At 38.6% G+C, this 22,645-nt stretch overlaps 1 protein-coding gene and 1 pseudogene across 2 annotated transcripts in view; both read right to left on the reverse strand.

The window, feature by feature from the left end:
* Positions 1-22,645, reverse strand: part of NTN4 (netrin 4) — a 124,893-nt gene that overhangs the window by 67,577 nt on the left and 34,671 nt on the right. For both annotated transcript variants that reach the window (XM_045467059.1, XM_045467058.1), the window contains exon 3: positions 10,708-10,986. In XM_045467059.1, coding sequence (XP_045323015.1) covers positions 10,708-10,986 — 279 coding nt within the window. The remainder of the gene's footprint in view (positions 1-10,707; positions 10,987-22,645) is intronic.
* Positions 6,531-10,699, reverse strand: LOC123592107 (annotated as a pseudogene).

Here is a 22,645-nt window from a genome sequence, read left to right on the forward strand (position 1 = left end):
AACTCTACTGAAGAGTTCTGAGATTTTTTTCCTTAGCATTATGAGGGTAAATGTGACATAAAGAGAATAAATTTTGGAATTAGATACATGGGGTTCCTAATCACTGCTCTCAATAATTTTGGACAAATTCCTTAAAGCAAGACCTAATTTCCTACCTATAAAATAAGGTAATAATAACAGCTCCATGTATTTGTTTGAGGATTTAAAGAAAAAATGTGTGTAGAAATGTGACACAATCAAGAACAGTCATTACTGTTAATATTATTGACATTATTAACTGAAATGAATCTCTTAACTTTAAAATGCCATTGATTAATTAATTCATTTAGCAATTCAGGACTTTTTGAACTTATGTTAGACATTGTGAAGGTTCCAGTATGTGCCATTAAAGAAGAAAGTAGCTTAGCAGATAGGGAAAGTTGGATATGTAAGAAAATAATTACAATACGGTGAAGTAAGTATTTTAATCAGGAATAGTACAGGGGAGGGGCGCCTGGATGGCTCAGTCAGTTGAGCAGACTCAACTTCAGCTCGGGTCACGATCTCACGGTATCTGACTTTGGTTCAGGTCATGATCTCACGGTTTGTGAGTTCAAACCCGGTGTCGGACTCTGTGCTGACAGCTCAGAGCCTGGAGCTTGCTTCAGATGCTGTGTCTCCCTCCTCTCTGCCCTCCCCCACTCACACTCTGTCTTTCCCTCTCTCTCAAAAATAAATAAATGTAAAAAAAAATAAAAGAATAGTACAGGGGACTGTGAGAGGCCTGAAAATGATTTGAGTTTTGTTTTCAAGGCCACTAATGACCTAATTGCTTGATAGCATAAGCTATAATTCCTCATCTTTTATGTTAGTGAAATTGGGTGGCACAGTTTGGAGCACATTCCTCTTCAGTGCTCCTATGCCTGTGTAATCCCACAGAGTTAAGTGCCCCCCCCCTTTTTTACACATGAGAATTGAATTAAATGGCAAATATGTTATAACTACAATATTTAACCTCTTTTCAGAATACTATGCTATGGAAATACTATGATTCCACCTTCTCTTTAATTTTAATACCTACCAGAGCCTTATCTGGGAAACAAAGAAACCTCTACCCTTCAGGAATTCTGAGAGCTGACTGAGCCAGCCAAATTATATGCCTGGTAGTGGTGCCCTTAGAAATGCAAAAATAAAAGGCAAAGGACGTCTGATCAGTGTTTACTCTTACAAACTTCATAACTGTTTGTATTATATATAAAATATTTAATAGTGGAACAAATGCAATCATTTTCCCATTTCTAATATGTGAACTCCTTTAAAGCTAAAAATATATTTTAGTTTTTGAAACCATAATTTTCTCTGTTTTTAATTTCTATCTAAAAAGCTAAAGTGCTAAAGAGGTATCAGAATTCCATATGGCTAAAAAAAAAATCTTATTATGAGTTGATAAATACTACAGTCCTTTCATATACCCACACATGTAATATTTTATTCAATTAACATATTTACATTGCTAAGGTATAACACAATTGTAGTTTCAATTATAGCTTTAAGGCTTTTAATGCCAAAATTCGAAGACCTTGTTTTCCTCACTATTTGAAATAGCTATGAATTTTCTGTCTTGTGGAATCATTAGGACACTGTGTGTGCGCATGTGTGTGTGTTTGTATTTTAACTTTGTGTGTCTGGTGACTAAAAATTCTTGTAAGAGGGAATAAGGACTTAAATTACAGCTTATCTTCTACTGAATGTAATTGTTTTAGGACAAATTGAAGTACATTTCCAGCTCTTACAGAATTGGCAAGACGCAAATGAAATACCACAGAGATATGAGTTCTGGGGTTGTGAACCAGAAGTGAGATATCTATCTGTAACCTCAGCTTTTCTCTTTCCACGTAGCTCCCCCCCCACCACCACCACCTCCTCGTCATTATATTAGCAGTGAAACGGCAAGACTAGGCCTTGCAGACCCAGAGATCTCCCAGATATCTGCAGGATGGATCCAAAAATGCTACACTGAAAAAGAAATATTTATAAGAAAAATTTTCAAAGTGAGATATACCTTGAATATCTGACAAGTACTTAGAGTAGGAAAAATGTCAAATTTAAGTTGTTTCTTCGCAAATTTCTACTAGTTGCTCAAACTTGTTAAAGAAACTTATTTTTGTATCTGAAAAATGCTCCAATTTTGACATAAATATAGATGTTTCACTTTCTGCAAAGCATGTTCATGAAAAGTTGAATTGTATATATATTATATTTTGGAGAACCAATTACACGTTTCTATTAACTTATATTTTACTTTCAGAAATGTCAGCTCTGACACCAACAATTTAGTTTTCAGTTGTTTTTTCATTTAACCTTTCTGTGAAATAGTCAAAGGCCTGCAAATAAATATTTAAACATTCCGGGAAAACCTTTGAAAGGAACCCCATAGGTAATTCTTTCATGAGTGCAAAAATTGTTTTGTAATGAATGAAGTCTTCTGGTTTCCTGATCTTCAAATAAAAAGAATATACTTAGGCCACTTTTGCCACTAAGAGAAAAAGTATATCTTGCTGTCTTAAGCGAAAATAAAGCTAGATTACTTGGGAAGTTTTACAATCAAAACACTAACAATTTCCAGCCATGAACATATTTTACTAGCTTGCCCTTCTACTAGAAAATACAAGGTAGTAAATGAAGTATAATCAACATTCTGTACGCCTTCTATGGTATCTGTAGTTACTCATTGCCAAGGGACTAATGACAAAGCTATAACATAGTAACCCTCAGGAACATTAAAATAAGAAGGTCAAGACCTTGAAATGGATTAAGGATAATCTCACACTAACTGTATCAAATTGGCAGGCTTTATAATAAGTTTGTTAATATTTGGAACACAACACTGTGCACCATTTTGGTGATAGGATTACCCTTTCCTCCAGATCCTAATGTGACAAATGAAATGATTGGATTGCTGCTGCCTTCATTACTGTTTTCAAGCCCTTGTTCTTTTCTTTAATTCCTTGAAGAGTTAAGAGGTTTCTAATTATTATTTTTGGCTTATTCCACAGCACATTTAAAATTTTTTTGAAGATGAAAAATGTAGTCTTAAACCTGTTCTGACAATATAAAACTTGATATATGAGATGTGCAAACATAAATATATAATGTATTCAGATTCAGATGAGAAAAATGTTTGTAATGAAACTATATGAGTAATTCTAACACTTGCCTTACAGAGTTAGGTAGCTAAGTGACATTTTCTTCAAACCCCACTATATGGTTCTACATATGGTTTCAATGTTTACTCTTAATTTTAGAATACACCAGTTAAAATATTGATACTCTTTTATAATGAGTTTCTGATTACAAAGGAAAAATCCACCTTAACAAGTATAGAGCAAGGTATTTAAACAATTCTTCACAGTATTCTAAGGCTTCTGTGGTATCCAATGAATGATATGTTACTAAAACAATGAAATGTTCCATGTTCCTTATTACCATCCATCATCCAACAGCTGTAAAATCACCAGCTGCTAGGAAAAAGAGAACTACATCAGTCCTTTCCAGCTGCAAAGAGAAAAAGCTTAAGATCTCCTTTTTGCATAATGTCTGGGATCCAAGCAGGCTGGAGTCAAAGTTTCCTTGTCACAAACCCCCAACCTTGTGAACATGTCAAACAGCACATAAGCTACAATTTATTTTTGTTGTTACGGGGAAGAAGTGTATGTGGGAGAAGAAGTAGAAGTGGCTGGGGTAATACAATATAGTAATAGCAACGTCAGTAGTGGCTACTATATGCCAGGCACAGGCTATCATAATTTTAAAACTCACAATAACTATATAAGGTAGATCTTACTTTCTTGGGAAACTGAGGTTCAGTGAGACTGAGTAACTTAGCAAATGGTGTGGTGAATCAAATCCAGATCTGACTCCAAAGCTAGGGTCTTAATTACTTCACTGTTCTGCCTTCCAGTAAAATGAACAGATGAGAAAAATCTGAACTGGTAAAGAATAAATGGAATGTATTTGAGAATGTATCTGGGAAGAAGGGGAAGCGTGAAGGTGGTAGTAAAAGACATAGGAGGAGTGTTTCAAAGTAAATGAGGGTGCCAACTTGCACTTTGTGCCTTTTTCTGCTCCCCTCTCTCACAGGGAGAAAAGATGTTAATCTTAGATAACTTGAGAAACAGATTAAGTATCATTTCCATTAACTTCCTTAATTGTCATCGGCCATCAAAAATTCTAGCGCATAAAATCAGACTTCATTAATTAATTACCCATCCTGACAACAATATGAGCTGTAGATGAATTGGCACAGTCTATTAAGCAGCAGCTCTCAAACTTTAGCAAGCACTGAAATCACCTAGGCCCCATCTCTAGAGTTTCTGATTGAGAATTGATAATTCTAACAAGTTCCCAGGTAATGCTCCCAGTGCCACTGGTTCAGGACCACCAACTATAAGAAAAACTGTGCTAAACAATGTTATATTTATACACACATACCTATGACAAACTGACTAGTAAAAGAATAATGTTTTTCAAGAGGCTACCTTCCATTGTACAGGCACAATTTATGAATCCAGTTATTTATACCTGCATATGTAAAATGAATAGTGTTCATACAAATGTGGGAGGACAACTGACCTTATGGCCATGTTATTAATTAATTACACAAAAGAGTATGCTTTTAATGTGCAATTTGCTCACCTAAGCAGTTATGGAAATAAGAATATCACATTTAAAAGAGGCAATCATTCCCAAATTTAATACCAACTCTTTATAATCCAGAAAAAAATACATAAAAATAAAATGCACTTAAGCTTAGGGATGGGAAAAATCTGAAACTAGAACTATTCCTATTTCCAATCATAAGCGTCTGCTGGTCCAATTGCTTATGGCTTAAAAAACAAAAATAACTTTTTTTAAGCAAGTAGAAACAAGGATTTTCATAGAACTGGATCCTGGAAGCCAACATACCATTGGCCACTTAGCCTGTTTCTTCTCCCTTACCCTGCCCTGGCTCTAAGTTTGACTTGATCTTGCCTGGTTTGGGCACATGCTGTAGTTACAGTACTAGGGGCTACCACCACGGCTGCTGAAATCGATATGAAAATTGGGGAGCAGCATGGCACAAAACCAGTATTATTTTTTTTTTTTTCAACATTTATTTGTTTTTTTGGGACAGAGAGAGACAGAGCATGAACGGGGGAGGGGCAGAGAGAGAGGGAGACACAGAATCGGAAACAGGCTCCAGGCTCTGAGCCATCAGCCCAGAGCCCGACGCGGGGCTCGAACTCACGGACCGCGAGATCGTGACCTGGCTGAAGTCGGACGCTTAACCGACTGCGCCACCCAGGCGCCCCAGTATTATTTTTTTTAAGTAGGTTTCATGTCCAGTATAGAGTCCAATGCAGGGCTTGAATTCATGACTCTGAGATCAAGACCTGAGCTGAGATCAAAAGTCAGACACTTAACCAACTGAGCCACCTAGGCGCCCCCAAACTAGTATTATTTTAAAAGGAAGTTGCTTCCAATTTCAGAGTGACCTGAGATTAGTAAGGAAGTGAAGTTTCAATCCCCTAAGGTCTTCTAGGATGGAGACTTCTCATTCCAACATCCTTTTAAAATGAAAAACACTTACTAAAGAATCCCCTTTACTTGGTTATCCAGATCCTTTCTATAGGCTACCAGTTTTCTTTTTTGGGATGGGAAAGGTCATCCTACAGTAACTTTATTATGACAGAGAACCCAGGCTGCAATAAGTCTACATGATTAGAACAGATGGTTGTTATCTTTCCAAAGGGTGAAGCCTGAGCCCAGCTGGCAGCACACAAGGTTAAAACCAAGGTCCAGAATATCCTCTTTCCTAGTATTACCCTGCATTACCCAACTCATGATGTGAGATGCAAGACTGTACAACCACACTGAACAGAAGTATGAGGTCCCACTGTGCAGAGGCAAAACCCAGCGGGAGAAAACTGAACATTCAATCATCGAAAAGGATGCTGAAATAAAGTGCAGTTGCCTACTCTTCCACTATTCATTGCTGAGAAAGACAAGAGTATGGGATGAATAGCAAATTATGTCCTTTACTCTTCAAATAAATAAATCCTGAGAAAATGGGATTGATGGCCAATCAGGCAGTAGAACAGGATGAAAATCTAGGCTAGTTAGAGATCTTTGTGCCGTAGGCAAAGAACAGCAGGGATAAGGGAAAAGAGAGGAACATTAAAATGCCTGGAAACGTTAAAAAGGGAGAAACTTCTTTCTCTTTTCTTAAACAAGATAGGAAACAGCATTTTTAATTTTCCTTGCTGCAGTGGCAGTAGATTCTGGTTTTCATAAAACATGATTTCAGTAACATGGTCTATTGATAAGATTGCTCAGTCATGGGAAGATAAACAGGCTGACCATTAATGTTAGGACTAGGTCTTCTCACAAAGCCTTTAACAAGGGCTATGTCTCATGCTGGGTCCACAGAGGAACTCTTAACACTATAAGGTGCTTCAGTTAAAGCTTCTGCGATATTACAATGGCATGATTGATGGTTTTCTTTTAAGAATGTGACTCTCTTATACATGTAAACTACTTTAGAAAAGTTATAGATAAAAAGCTGAGGGAGAGTTTGGTTTCAAGCCACACAGTTCCAGACACCAGCCACAGATGCCCCTGTCCTGTTTAACTACATGTTATTTTCTGAGCAACATTCATTCACTGAGTGATTGAAAGAAATGATCTGCCAGTCACCTCCACCCTCCCTCATCCTGTGAATCTCACAAATACAGAGGCTGAAGACAAGACAGTTGACTGTTCCCTCTCATCAGGAAAATCATTTGGTGACTGAGTGGATGTCATGAGCAAGATAGCCGAGTTGTCCAAGATGATCCTTGCTACAAAGATGAGGCTGACCTTTGTCATGTAGATGAGAACTCCTTGGTCAGCTGCTCCACCTGTTTGGGCTTTAGCCCTGTGAAACAAAATATGCCAGTCTGGTCAGGGATGTGCTGCCCATTGTGGGAGAAGTCCTCCTTCTTGAGGTTGGAGACCAGCCGAATCTGCATGCTAATGATGCAGCTGGCCATGACTTGCGCTTCTTAACAACCATTGTTTTTGAAAATCTAGATGGTCAGAGTGGTCGAGGCAACTCGGGCTCCATTGAGAGGAGGGTTGGAATACATGGGATGGATCAGTGTCTTCATCTGTGATTCCACCCCTCTGACTTCATCAGCATCTTTGCAGACCACAGTGAAGTCTCCCACACACTTACCATATAAGCCCATGTTCTTGGTATAGGATTGGCAGAGACAAACATTAATGCCCTCTTCAGTGAAGTGGTGTACGGCCTAGGCATCCTTGGTACCATCACTACTGGCAAAGTCTTGGTAGGCCATATCAAAGAACGTAGAGAGATTCTTTTTGTCACTGCTGTTGCTATTTCCTTCTATTTCTCAGAATGAGGGTCCACTTCCACAGGATTGTGGGTATAGGTGTGCAGAAGAACACTTTGCTGTGGCATTTTTGAAATGTCCTCCATAGTGCTTGTGAAGTCAAAGCCACAAGTCTTGGCGGGGGGGGGGGGGGGGTCATAGTATTGTTAACCTTGCAGCTGCATGCCAGTGTGTCTGATGGTTTGGGTAGAAAAGACATCTTGGCTGATCTTAAAAAATCTATGCAGAAAACCAGTTTGATACCCAGGGCCTTAATTCCAGAAATGGTCTGCACAGTGATATACTGGCCAATTTTCAACTCTTTGCTGTCCTCCACCGGGGTCTGTCCTATAGATGTCTTGCAAAATTCAGCCAGTCCTGCAATGGGCAGATATTCTTTGTCCATATTTTTTACATCAGTCTGGGCCTCTGCCTTCCAGATGCTAGGGAGGACATAAGGCTCTCCTATACTGGTAGACACCTCCTACCAGATTCTTTCTGCTACTGGTATCTTACAGTATTTTGTGACTCTCGGGATGGGATCTGGAGGCCCCATCTCCACATGGGCCCACCAGGAGCTGACTCTTGCAGAGACCAGGTGGTGAGGCTGAGGTGGAAGACCGTGGTGATTTTGGAGAGGATGCTGTCAGAGTGCAGCAGTACCAGGTGGCAACAAGAGGTTCAGTGGGTAGTGGCAGAATGGAGTGGAGGGCCAGTGGTGCAAACATGGGGGCTCAGGCTCATTGCCTGACAGTTTTCTTGCTGGCAGAAGACTGTATAGAATAGTTATATTTTGAGACTTTTATAGAAGTTTCTCATAACTCTGTATTTATCTCTTTTCAAGTTTAGCAAAGTTAATAGAATTCTCTCTCCCTTTTTTTAAGTCAGAAAGCCATTTTTTAATTTCTAAAGCTCTAGCATATATTTCTAGGGTGTGCCAATGGTCACCTGCCACACCTGTACCAGGTTGTCTGGGTAGCCAGCAAACAGTCTGGCTATCAGAAGACCAGGTTGGGGAGGTACACTGGGGTGGCTCTGCCTTGCTGCTAATACTGATAACTTCTTGTTTCGGCTAATCTACAACGATCTTGACCTTAAAGTTCCAGATCTTAATGCTGTGGCGTGTGGCAACACAGAGCCACAGTGGTGGGGGCTGAATCACAGGGTATTGATGACATCCTTGCCATCTAGTGCATGAAGGTACTTGCCTTTGTTGAGGACCCACAGCATGACCTGGCCATCTCTGCCTCCAGAAGCACAGAGGAATTCATCCGGAGAGACAGTCACCGCATTCAGGTAGCCTGTGTGGCCAGTGTGGTTGGTCTTCAGCTTGTAGTTTTCCAGATTTTATCCCTTGACCAGCTTGTGGCTTATGAACAAAAGAAATTTACTTCTCACAGTTCTGGAGACTGGAAGTCTAAGATCAGGGTGCCAGCATAGTCGGGTTCTCATAAAGACCCTCTTCCAGGTTACAGACTGCTGACTGCTCACTGTATCCTCACGTGGCAGAAAGAGAGCTAGCTAGCTCTCTCAGCTCTTAAGGCCACTAATCCCATTCATGAGGGCTCTACTCTCATGACCTACTTACCTCCCAAAGGCCCCACCTCCACATACCATCACACTGTGATTAGGTTTTCAACATATGAATTTTGGAGGGACACAAACATTCAGTCCATTGCAGCCTGCATGCTCTCCTTTCACTAATTCACTTAGTGGCAGAAATTTATTGGTGCTCTACTTCACATAAACTTTCTAGTTACAGTCTAGTAGATTGACATGTGTCTAGAATGTCTGGGTTCTTTTTTTTTTTTTTTTTTTTTTTTTTTTATGTTTGGTTAGTTAGGAGAGGAGGGGCAGAGAGAGGGAGAGAGAATCCCAAGCAGGCTCCACACTGTTAGCATGGAGACCCACCTGGGGCACGACCTCACGAACCAATGTGAGTGAGATCATGACCTGAGCTGAAATCAAAAGTCAGATGCTTAACCAGCTGAGCCCCCGAGGTGCCCCTGGGTTATTTTCTATTTCAATCATACTTGAACCCAATTATCTTAGGTATTACAAATTAGTCCATCCTTTATTTGAAGCAATGTGAGTTCAGAGATCCATTAGTGTTTGCAAACTAGTTTGTTGGGTGAATGTTTCATTTTCTCCAACTTGGGAGCCCCAGTTTCATTTCTAGGGTGATAGCATTGTTTCTGTTTTTGAAACTCTGGCTGATTCCATAGTCATTTTTGTTACCCCAATGTTGTCCTGCACCCCAGGGACTTAGCCCAGCAAACACAAACTGTCCTGCTGGCTAACTGGTTCATGCTCCCTTATGGCCCTTTCCTCTATCAGGGCTGGGAGAAAGATGACACATGTGGAAGTCTACTCTACAAAATGAAATAAGGATACTTTGAGATCTTCAAATTTTTATTTATTTATTTTTGCTTTGATCTGAAGTATCAGAGAAAAATATAAAATTTAAAAATTGAAGTGCTCTCCTACCTGTCTTCCCCTTGCCTAATTCGCATAGCTTTGGGTGCATCCCAACAAGGTACTTGCTGTCTGAGCCACTCTGTAACCTTGTTTTTTGGAAGAAGGTGATGTGAGGACAATGACAATAGGTTTTGATTATCTTTTTATTCCTATGTTGCTGTCACTCAATCAAACACCTAATTCTGGCTCCAGTAACATACCAGACTAAGGCAACAAAGATCACGCAGTCCCTGTCATCAGGAGTTTGTGATCTCCTGGGAGATGCAGACAAGCAAAAGTTGAGAGGAAAGCCCAAGGAGATATGTGAATACAGAGGAAAGGGAGTTTAACCATGGTTTAGGGTGAGAGGGGGTCAGGCCAACTCTTCACAGAGGAGAATTATTATTCATTCTATTGGCTGAACAGCAAAAGATACCAGGCATTAAACTGAAGTTCTTATTTTTTCCACTTTAAAATGTCTTCAACAATGGTTCCCATTTACTGTCAAAGCTGGCTTCTGAGTGATAATGCCACTAATATGATTATGCCAACCTCTCTTACTGCTCACCTTACACTTCATATCTGAAGGTCATGGCACTAAAAATTGGCATGGATGTATTCCAAGGAATCTGGTTATCATACTTGACTATTTATAATTCTAAAATTGAAGACTAAACCACAAGTTAATTGGCACTTTAAAAGATGGGTATGGAGTCGGAGGAGTGAATCAGCAGAGGAAGAAACAGGGAGGACTATGTGAGCGCAGACCAACTCTAAGGGAACTTCGATCACCAATGTCCAAAGCTGAAAGTAACTTATGGTTTGTTTTTCACAGGTGAGGAATTGTTTTACATACCACATGGAATGCTCCTGGGGCTTTGACAGGTCTGAAGCCATCAACAGGAACGCATTGATCCGCATGGCCGTTACAGAAGCAGCTGCCCTTGACAATGAAATCATAGATTGCATAATGTGTAAAATGTTGAGGCTTTGTGGTCAGGTCATTTCTCTGACAGGGGCAAGACTGTCGTTTTAGCAACTGCACACGGAGGTTGGTGATCTTCAATTGCTCCTGCACTTTGGCACTATAAGGGTTCTCTGCATCATATGGTGGTGACAAAGCTCTGAAAATAACCTGTAAAGAAAGAAAAAAATACCATGAGTATATACGACTGTGTGCAAACCCCAAATTGTTTGCCTCATACAGTCTTGGTTTCATTTACACCTTTTGTCATCTGCAAGTGATAAGATAAGAGATTTTTAGACTTTGATCACACAGGTGTGCTGCCTGTTCAGATGCAGAAGTATAAATTGAGTAACCAGCAGAGACCTTACTCTTGAGATGAAGGCAGCCATGCAAAGATCTTGGGGGAAGAGCATTCTGGGCAGAAGGAACAGCAAGTTTAAAGGCCTTGAAGCTGAATCCAGCTTGGCTTATTAAAGGAAGAACAACAAGGCCAGTGTGACTGAAGTCCAGGAAACAAGGGGACAGTTTTTAGAGAAGAGGACGGAGCCAGTGCATAACAGATCATGAATAGAGAGTCCTTTAAAGGCCATGGTAGTTATTCTAACTGTAGTGGGAAGGCACTGGAGGGTCATATGCAGAGAGCTGATATCATCTGATTTACATTTTTTAAAAAGATAACTCCCAGTTCTATAAGGAGAATGGATTAAAAAGGGGGAAGAAGAGAAGCACCAAAATCAAGATCCAGACACTTCTATTTCCAAATGAGGTGTGACCCTTCAAAGACTAATCAGTTATTAATTGGGGCCACTGTTGCTACAAATACCTTTGGTTCTCCTTTTCTGGATCTGCCTTCCAAGCTTGTGGTACATTCTTGGAATATTCTTATGAGTAGTAAATATATAGTCATTTCAGGGTGGATTTGATTTCTGAAATCAGTTAAAAGTCCTTTAAATCCAAATGTAGAAAATAAAATGGCTGATCAAGTTAGTTAACAGTATTTTGGTTAATGTAAAGTATAAGCAATAAAACTTTTTATTGTGTATATTACAGATAGACTTGAAAGGCAATTTAAAACTTTAGTTCTGAGGAGGAAACCAGAGGGAGGAAGACTCAGAAGGGACGGACTTTGGGCATGTGTGTGTGTCCATACGTTATATGGGGGTAATAAAAGGGCCCCTGGGGTGGAGGGGTACAAACTTCTCTAATGGATGTCTTAACTTTGGGGGAGTAAGGCTGGTGGGAGAGAAAATCACTGCCAGTAGAAAGCAATGAATATAAAAAAAGGAATTCCAAACTATCTCACAACATAAAACAGTATCATAAGGAGACCAATACCAAGTTATACCTTATTATGCAGGTTAAAAAAAAAAAAACAGAACAAAACCTTAAGCAATCTTGTTAATTTATATAATAAGAGACACAAAGCTCCCCTGAAAAAAATTTTAGGCATCTCTTGGCTTTTTAAAGATATGTTAAAACTCTACTCACAAGAAATCCAGAAATATTTTGATAACTGAGTAGTATGAAAGTAAAGTAATTATTAAAAAGTAGGCTTTGGATAAACTCCCATTTAGAGAGAATGTATCTAAAAGTAGCTTTCCAGGAAAAAAATTCCTTAAGGAATACTTCAGATATAAAAATTTCATTTTAAGAATTGATTTTGCAATGAAAGGATGAAAAGGCAAGAATCAACTGTGCAGGATCACATCTCCAGCCATACTTAGGTGCAGAACTGTCCTAAATGAAATATAACTTAAGGAGGAGTGATAATTCAATGGATACTTGGCCTTCACGGCCAATTCTCCATCCAGCAGCTATAGTGATTCTCTATAAATAGAAGTTGGATCATGTCACTGCTTAAATCTGCCCCCACCCAAGGACCTCCCATTTCTCTCAGAATAAAATACAAAGTCCTTATACCAGCCTGCCTCATTTTTGTTCTTAGTGCTTATTTCCCAATTGATACATTGTAGTTGTACTTTAATGCTTTACTGTCTTCCTGGTCTAGAAAGTAAACTTCTTGAGGATAATTGCTGATCCCAGGACAGTGCCTAGCACAGGGGAAGTATTCAATAAATTCTTAGTAAATGAATTGATTGATTATAACATTGTTCTTGGTATTTAAGTAATAGGTGAGAATTTTAAATAACTTAATTTCCTTTTCTAAGGTCCTAAACAGATTCACACACTGAATTTATATTATAGCACTAGAAGGGAAGAGGTAGGAAATTATAAAAACTGTTAGAAATAACTGAATCATTAACCAACCTCTGCATCTCTAGCTATTTTTGAACTTGCAAACCTTGGAAAAAGTTGTATCCTAAACTTTAACAATGTTCTGCCCCATTTATTCACATGTAAAGTGGTGGAAAGCAACATATGGAATACTGTTTTCCAACAATACTATGTCACCTACTTGAAAGTCAATATGGAAGTAATGTCTCTTTTAATGATAGCCTATATCACAGCATGTTTTTACATTTTGAATCATTAAAAAAATTAAAAAATTGAACCCATTGTGAGTTTTATGTGACCCTTATTTTTCAAATAACACCCCCAACACTGGCATTCTGTTAGACATTCGTGAAGGACACTTGCTCTAAATAAAATCAGTAATGTGGCCACCTCCTGGTTTATCAACCACAGTAATACAAGGACATGGAAAAGGGTGACAGTGCTTACCAAATAAGTATTCCACTGAAAAGCATATGGCATCCTTCTCTAAAGTGTGGCCCACCCTTCCTTTTCCTCAACATTGGTGGTACTGTTTGCTCTCTCTGTTCCTATCACGTATTTATCCTTGACATTTACCCTAGTTCCCTCTCCCCCACTCCTTATAACCCCTGTCCTCTGAGAATTGTTTAGCATATGCAAGGCTAGAGGAAGATCTGTCAAGGTTTGTAGGAACTAGAAGCTCTTTTGCTTCCTGAACCCAGACTGTGGAAGCTGAATGGCGGCTCTGTGCTTAGTGTGCATGACACCACAGTTGGCACGCTGATATCAGCAGGGAAGGGACATCATGACCCCTGAGGCTGCATGCTGGAAAGGAGACAGCAGAGTGCCACAGACACAAAGTGAACGGGAATTTAAACCATGAAATCTTTTTTCCAGAAAGGAGACGCCTTAATCTGATACTCTGGGAAATGGATCTACCCTGCGTCAGGAAACAAAGAGTGCGCCAATCCAGATGCTTCAAACTTCTGGCAGGTCGCCCTTTGGGTCCCACCCAGTTTTTCTTCAAACATCTCCAGAAGAAGCCCGCATGGCACTACTAAAATGAAGTAAGAAAAAGTGTAGAAGCCCTCATATATCAGCCTCTTCTGTTTTTGTCCCCATCAGGAACAGGATGTATCTATGGGCCCACCACTGTTCCTCTGTCTATGAGTGCGTCTGAAGGTACACTCCTGCAAGAGATAGTTAACAAGCCAGAGGAGAACTAGGATCAAGCCTATTTCAGTGTTTCCAGCTTGTTAGTGCTATTGGCCAGGACTTCCTGATGCTATTTTTCAAATTAAGAAAGTGGGTTATATTTCAGTGATAATTACTATGCTCATTACAGAGAAATCTGTCACTCAAAAATGTAGAAGACATTAAGAATCTACAGTGCAGTCCCAAGGACAGCCAGGAATATCGACTCCACAATATTTTCCCATCTAATCTTCTGTATATATACATATAGAATATAATGTAAACCGCTTTGTTTCAGCTTAACAATACCTTGTGAATTTTTTCCAATTCAGTGAAAATAATTCTACATCAGTGGTTCTCAAAATGTGGCTCCCAGACCAACAGCATCAGTGTCAACCTGGGAACTAGTTAGAAATGCAAATTCTTGAGCCCTTATACCAGGCTGACTGAATCAGGAACTCTGGGGATGGAGCCCAGCAATCTGGGTTTCAACAAGCCTTCCAGATGATTCTGATGCACAATAAAGTTTGAGAAACACTCTTTCATAATTAAAAAATCTGGTTAGGATTCTATTGTGTGAATATGACATAACTTATTTAACCAGGTTGCTGTTGTTAGGCATCTAGATTGTTTTCAACTTTTCGGTATAACCAACTACAGTGAACAATCTTATAGCTAAAATGCAGAAGTTTATAATAATATCCTGAAGATACATTTCCAAATGTGAAATCAATGGTTTAAATGAAATACATAATTTTAAAACCTATCTGAGCTTCTGAGTGAATCACAAACCCTTTCCTGCTTAATCTTTGGAATTTTCACATTTCTCTGGTCTTGGCCTGCTTTCTAAGCCTGGAATCCCTTAAACTTTGCCTAAGGATCTGGACTTTTGGCTTAGGCTCTGCCATTTCTTATGCCTTAGTATAACAAAGAGATCCTTAAAAAGTTCTGAACAGGTTAGAATTACCTATATGTTCTTTTCCAACTCTCAATAATAGTGAGAATTAGTTAAAATAGAATTCCATATGTCCTATTTTTACTGAGATGAAACTTTCAACAGAGTTTAACAGAATGTGAATAGAGTAAGAAGTAAATATTAGGTACATAATAGACAGGAAGTCTTTTGAGTACCAAACTCATATTTACATATTGCTCCATAATTAAAATTTTATTGCCTATGTTAGATCACAATAATTCAAGAAACTTAGTTATCACATTTTAAAATTTTTGTTTAGCTACTAGCTTGAGAAATATTTCAGGTCCGAGGTGATTGCCCATCTTGTGGACTCTGTTGGCACTTGTGTTTCCATGAAAGCACTTTCATGCTAGTACATTGTATTTTATTTTTATTTTTATTTTTATTTTTGAGAGAAAGAGCATGAGTGGGGGAGAGGGGCAGAGGGAGAGAGAGAGAATTTTAAGCAGGCTCCATGCCCAGCACAGAGCCCAACGTGGGGCTCGATCCTATGACCCTGGGATCATGACCTGAGTTGAAATCAAGAGTTGGACACTCAACCGACTGAGCCACCCAGGTGCCCGGATCATGCTAGTACATTGTTATTGCCTATTTACTTGTCTGTATCGCAAAATAGACTCTGCTCAGTAGGTTTGTCTGGTTAACAGCTGTGTCCCCCAGCACGTCCCTGGCATATTATAGCATTTCATAATTACATTGAATGAATAAATGAACGAACTATTTTTCCAAATATCATTTTTAAAAAGGAGAAGCCAAATAAGTAATAGGATTTAGAAAAATAAAAAAGGAAAAATGTTCTTACAATTATGTACTCTTGATGAGAAAGTGTATGAATACATACATATATGTATAAATACCTACATAAAAATATGTAATATATTTCAAATGGTTTTATGGAATCCTTCTCTTCAATAGTACACACAGTCTTTTACATTCTTAAGAAAAGGGATCAAGCACCCAAACACATACAAATATTACACCTTTTCCATGGTTTGTGGTCTAGTTTTCTTATTTACCAAAAATGGAAGCTTTAAGATCCTAACTGCAATTGTTCTTTAGTGGTTTTTAAAATTCCCGTATCTTTATGTTATCAAAACAGCAGCTTTTGCTTTCAATGATTTCTCTCCTGTTTTTCTATTTAATTTTTGCTTTTATTTTTATTATTTACTTTCTTCTACTTACTTTGGGCTTAATTTTCTCTTCTTTATTTACTAGTTTGTTTACCAGTTTTTTCTCCCAAGTTTTTATTTAAATTAAGGTTAGTCAATATATACTGTAGTATTGGTTTCAGGAGTAGGATTTAGTGACTCATCACTTACATATAACACCAATGCTCATCACAATAAGTGCCCTTCTTAATGCTCATCACCCATTTAGCCCATGCCCCCACCCACCTCTTCTCCATCAATGCTCAGAGTTCTTTTGATTTGCCTCCCTCTCTATTTATATCTTATTTTATTTTTCCTTCCCTTCCCCTATGTTCATCTGCTTTCTTTCTTGAATTACACATATGAGTGAAATCATATAGTATTTGCCTTTCTCTGACTTATTTTGCTTAGCATAAAACACTCTAGTTCCATCTATCTCATTGCAAATGGCAAGATTTCATTCTTTTTGATGGCTGAGTAATATTCCATTATGTAATACCAAACTTCTTTATCCAATCATCAGTTGATGGACATTTGGGCTCTTTCCATACTTTGGCTATTGTGGATAATGCTGCTATTAACATTGGGGTACATGTGCCCCTTCGAATCAGTACATTTGTATACTTTGGATTAATACCCAGTAGTATAATTGTTGGGTAGGGTAGTTCTATTTTTAACTTTTCAAGGAACCCCCATACTGTTTTCTAGAGTGGCTGTACCAGTTTGCATTCCCACCAGCTATATAAGAGGGTTCCCCTTTCTCCACATCCTCACCAACATCTGTTGTTTCCTGAGTTGTTACTTTAGCCATTTTGACAGGTGTGAGATGGTATCTCATTGTGGTTTTGATTTTTATTTCCCCAATGATAAGTGATGTCGAGCACTTTCTCCTGTGTTTGTTAGCCATTTTTATGTCTTCTTTGGAGAAATGTCTGTTCATGTCTTCTGCCCATTTCCTAACTGGGTTATTTATTTTTGGGGTGTTGAGTTTGATAAGTTCTTTATAGATTTTGAATATTAGCCCTTTATCTGATGTGTCACTTGCAAATATCTTCTCCCATTCCATAGGTTGTCTTTTAGTTTTGTTGACGTTTCCTTTGTTGTGCAGAAGCTTTTTAACTTGATGAAATCACAATAGTTCATTTTTGCGTTTGTTTCCCTTGCCTCCAGTGACATGTCTTATAAGTTGCTACAGCTGAAATCAAAGAGGTTGCTGCCCGTGTTCTCTAGAATTTTTATGGTTTCCTGTCTCACATTTAGGCTTTCATCTGGTTTGAATTTATTTTTGTGTATGGTGTAAGAAAGTGGTCCAGGTTCATTCTTCTGCATGTTGCTGTCCAGTTTTCCCAGCAATATTTGCTGAAGAGACTATTTTCCAATTGGACATTCTTTCCTGCTTTGTCAAAGATGAGTTGGTCATACATTTGTGGGTCCATATCTGGGTTTTCTATTCTGTTCCATTTCTCTATGTGTCTGTTTTATGCCAGTACCATACTGTCTTGGTGATTACAGCTTTGTAATATAGCTTGGAATCTGGAATTGTGATACCTCCAGCTTTGGTTTTTCTTTTTCAATATTACTTTGGCTATTCAGGGTCTTTTCTGGTTCCATATAAATTTTAGAATTGTTTGTTCTAGCTCTATAAAAAAATGCTGGTGTTATTTTGAGAGAGATTGCATTGAATATGTAGATTGCTTTCAGTAGTATACACATTTTAACAATATTTGCTCTTCCAGTCCATGAACATGGAATGTTTTTTCATTTCTTTGTGTCTTCTTCAATTTGTTTCATAAGTGTTACATAGTTTTCAGAGGACAGTTCTTTTACCTCTTTGGTTAGGTTTATTCCTAGGTATCTTATGGTTTTTAGTGCAGTTGTAAATGGGATTGATTCCTTGATTTCTCTTTCTGCAAGTTTGTTATTGGTGTATAGAAATGCAACAAATTTCTGTACATTGATATTATATCCTTAGCTTTGCTGAATTCATTTATCAGTTCTAGCAATTTTTTGGTGGAGTCTTTCAAGTTTTCTACATAGAGTATCATGTCTGCAAAGACTGAAAGTTTGGCTTCTTCCTTGCTGATTTGGATGCCTTTTATTTCTTTTTGTTGTCTAGTTGCTGAGGCTAGGACTTACAGTACTATGTTGAACAACAGTGGTGAGAGTGAACATCCCTGTTGTGTTCCTGACCTTAAGGGAAAAGCTCTCAGGTTTTTCCAACTGAGGATGATATTAACTGTGGATCTTTTGTATATGGCCTTTATCATTGAGGTATGTTCCTTCTACCCTTACTTTCTTGAGGGTTTTTTATCAAGAAAGGGATGCTGTATTTTGTCAAGTGCTTTTTCTGCATCTATTGAGAGGATCATATGGTTCTTATCCTTTCTTTTATTAATGTGGTATATCAGGTAGATTGATTTTTGGATATTGAACCACCTTTGCAGACCAGGAATAAATCCTACTTGATTGTGGTGAATAATTCCTTTAATGTCCTGTTGTATTTGATTTGCTAGAATCTTGTTGAGAATTTTTGCATCCATGTTCATCAGGGATATTGGTCTATCATTCTCCTTAGCTGGTTTTGGAATCGAGGTAATTCTGGCCTCGTAGAATAAGTTTGGAAAATTTCCTTCTATTTCTATTTTTTGGAACAGCTTCCAAAGAATAGGTATTAACTCTTCTTTAAATGTTTGCTAGAAACCCCTTGGAAAGCCATCCAGCTCTGGACTCTTATTTTTTGGGACATTTTTGATAGCCAATTGAATTTCTTTGCTGGTTATAGATCTGTTCAAGTTTTCTATTTCTTTCTGTTTCAGTTTTGGTAGTTTACATGTTTCTAGGAATTTATCCATTTCTTCTAGATTGCCCAGTTTGTTGGCATATAATTGCTCATAATATTCTCTTACAATTGTTTGTCTTTCCACAGTGTTGGTTGTGATCTCCTCTTTCATTCGTGATTTTACTTATTTGAATTCTTTCTCTTTTCTTTTTGATAAGTCTGGCTAGGGGGTTATCAATTTTGTTTATTCTTTCAAAGAACCAGCTCCTAGTTTCATTGACCTGCTTTCTATATCATTTATTTCTCCTCTAATCTTCATCATTTCCCTTCTTCTGCTGGTTTTAGGATTTATTTGCTGTTCTTTTTCCAGCTTTATTTGCTGTTCTTTTTCCAGTTCATTTAGGTGTAAGATTAGGTTGTGTATTTGAGACTTTTCTTGCTTCTTGAGGAAGGCCCGTATTACTATGTATTTCCCTCTTACAACCACCTTTGCTGCATCCCAAAGGTTTTGAACTGCCATGTTTTCATTTTCACTTGCTTTCACGTATTTTTTAATTTTTCTTTAATTTCTTGGTTCCATTCATTCTTTAGTTGGATGTTCTTTAACCTCCTTGTATTTGTGGTCCTTCCAAATTTTTTCTTGTGTTTTTTCATAGTGTTATGGTCTGAAAATATGCATGGTTTGATCTCAATCTTTTTGTACTGGTTGAAGCCTGATTTGTGACCCAGTATGTGATCTATTCCTGAGAATGTTCCCTGGGCACTTGAAAACAATGTGTACTCTGTTGTTTTAGGGTGAAATGCTCTGACTGTATCTGTTAAGTCCATTTGGTCCAGTGTGTCATTCAAAGCCATTGTTTTCTTGTTGATGTTCTGCTTAGATGACTGCTTGATGATGTTCTGCTTATTGTTGTAACTGGGTGTTAAAGTCCCCCACTATTATTATATTATTACCAATGAGTTTCTTTAAGTTTGTTATCATATGACTTATATATTTGGCTGTTCCAAGTTGAGGACATAAATATTTACAATTGTTAGATCTTCTTGTTGGATAGACCCCTTTATTGTGATATAGTGCCCTTCTTCACCTCTTGTTATAGTTTTGGTTTTAAAATCTAGTTTATCTGATATAAGTATGGCTACTCTGGCTTTCTTTTGACATCCATTAGCATGATAAATGGTTCTCCATTCCCTCACTTTAAATCTTCAGGTGTTACTGGGTCTAAAATGAGTCTCTTATAAGCAGTATATGGATGGGTCTAGTTTGTTTTTTTTTTTTTAATCCGTTCTGATATCCTATTTCTTTTGATTGGAGCATTTAGTCCATTTACATTCAGAGTAATTATTGATAGATATGAATTTAATGCCATTATATTACCTGTAAAGTTGCTGTTCCTGTAGACTGTCTCTGTTCTTTCTAGTCTTGGGTGCTTTTGGTCTCTTCCCCGCTCAAAGAATGCCCTTTAATATTTCTTGCAGAGCTGGTTTAGCATTCACAAACTCCTTTAGTTTTTGCTTGTCTTGGAAATTCTTTATCTCTCCATCTATTCTGAATGACAGCCTTGTTGGATAAAGTATTCTTGGTTGCCTATTTTTCCCATTTAGCATGTTGACTATATCATGCCACTCCCTTCTGGTCTGCCAAGTTTCTGTGGACAGGTCTGTAGCTAACCTTATGTGTCTACCCTTGTAGGTTAATGGCCTTTTGTCCCTAGCTGCTTTCAGAATTCTCTATCTTCGTATTTTTCAAGTTTCACTATGATATGTCTTGGTGTTGACCTGTTTTTGTTGATTTTGAGTGGAGTTCTCTGTGGACTTCAATGCCTATTTCCTTCCCCAGATTAGGGAAGTTCTCAGCTATAGTTTGTTCAAATAAACCCTTTGCCCCCTTTTCCTGCTCTTCTTATGGTACTCCTATGATATGGATATTACTGTGTTTTATGGAGTTTCTGAGTTCCATAAGTCTATATTCATGATCTAATAGTTTTCTTTCCTTTCTCTCTTCTTTTCTGCTCCGTTATTTTCCATAATTTTATCTTATATGTCACCTATTCATTCCTCTGCTTCTTCCATCCTTATTGTGATTACACTCAGTTGGTTTTGCATCTTAGTTATAGCATTTTTTATTTCAGACTGACTATTTTTTAGGTCTTTTATCTCTGTAGGAAGGGTTTCTCTGGTGTTTTCTCTGCTTCTTTCAAGTCCAGCTAGTATTCTTATGACTGTTGTCTAAATTTTTGATCAGATATATTGCTGATAACTATTTTGAGTAAATCCTTGGCTGTGAGTTCTTCTTGATCTTTCTTTTGGGGAGAATTCCTCCATCTTTTAGGTTTCTGTCTTTTGCGTGTTATGAAAGCTTGTTATGTTTTTTGTTGCTGAGAGTAATCCTATGTTAAGGAGGGGTTGTACAGTGTCCAGGGACTGATGCTTCAGGAAGTGTTTCTAGTGTATGTTTTGTACACTCTGCTGTTGTGTTTTGGCTACTCTTTACCACAGGTCAGTCCTCTGCAGAGTTCCCCCTTTCTTGCAGTGAGGAGTATTGCAGTGGACCTTTAACTAGAATGCTTTGATTTGTTTGTTAAAATGAGCCTGATTAAAAAAAAAATCCTGACCCAAAAAGAGAGAGAGAGAGAGAGAGAGAGAGAGAGAGAGAGAGAGAGAGAGAAAAGGAAAAGGAACAAACACAGACAAACAAAAAACTATAAGCCTGATTCCAAAGGAAAAAAAGAAGAAAGCCTGGTCCTATTTCCACCAGAACTGAAGCTGACACTTTGGAGCACTCTATAATCAGTAGACTTGGTGCATGCAGGGGGCCTGTGCTGATCCTCTGGGGGAGAGGCCCAGTGTGCTGGCCCATAGTCAGACCTGCCTTAGTAACGATGCAACTGTAGGGGTGTAGGGGGGCAGGATTTGATGTAAACAGCTTCAGCCTCCACTGGGAGTGCTGTGTTGCTCACTGAAGTCTGACTGTGCTGGTGGGGGGGGGGGGGAAGATGGCATCACTCTGTCACCCCGCTGTCTCATCCCCAGAGAGGGGACCTCACATCCATAACTGTTCAGGAAGCCCTCACAGAAAAGCGAACAATCTCCCTCCTGTGTCTCAGGCTTACATCAGATCCCTGCCCCCTCACCCTCTCTGTGCTGAGCCATTGGCATACCTGATGACATAGTTCCTCTATGTTTTATCTCTGGCACACAGCCAGGATTCAAAACTCCAAATCTTAAAGGACCAGGCACAGTGTGGACCACTTCCCTTCCTCTGGAGGAGAGCCTCACTGTGCTGTGTCTGGTGCTGTCTTGTGTGCCTGGTGCAAAGCAGCCATACTGCCATGCAGGTGGTTGGCATTTATGGTGAAGCACAGCCAGTAAAAAGTAGCAACCAGATTACCTGCCATCTGCATGCCGTCCTGTCCCTTGCTGATGAATGGCCACTCAATGGTGCCCGCTGGATCTTTTGTCCTTATGGAGGCAATATACCCTCTTCCACGTGTACTTCAGGAAAGGGAACATTCT

Source organism: Leopardus geoffroyi, chromosome B4, assembly GCF_018350155.1.
Source record: "Leopardus geoffroyi isolate Oge1 chromosome B4, O.geoffroyi_Oge1_pat1.0, whole genome shotgun sequence".
NCBI classification, from domain to species: Eukaryota; Metazoa; Chordata; class Mammalia; order Carnivora; family Felidae; genus Leopardus; species Leopardus geoffroyi.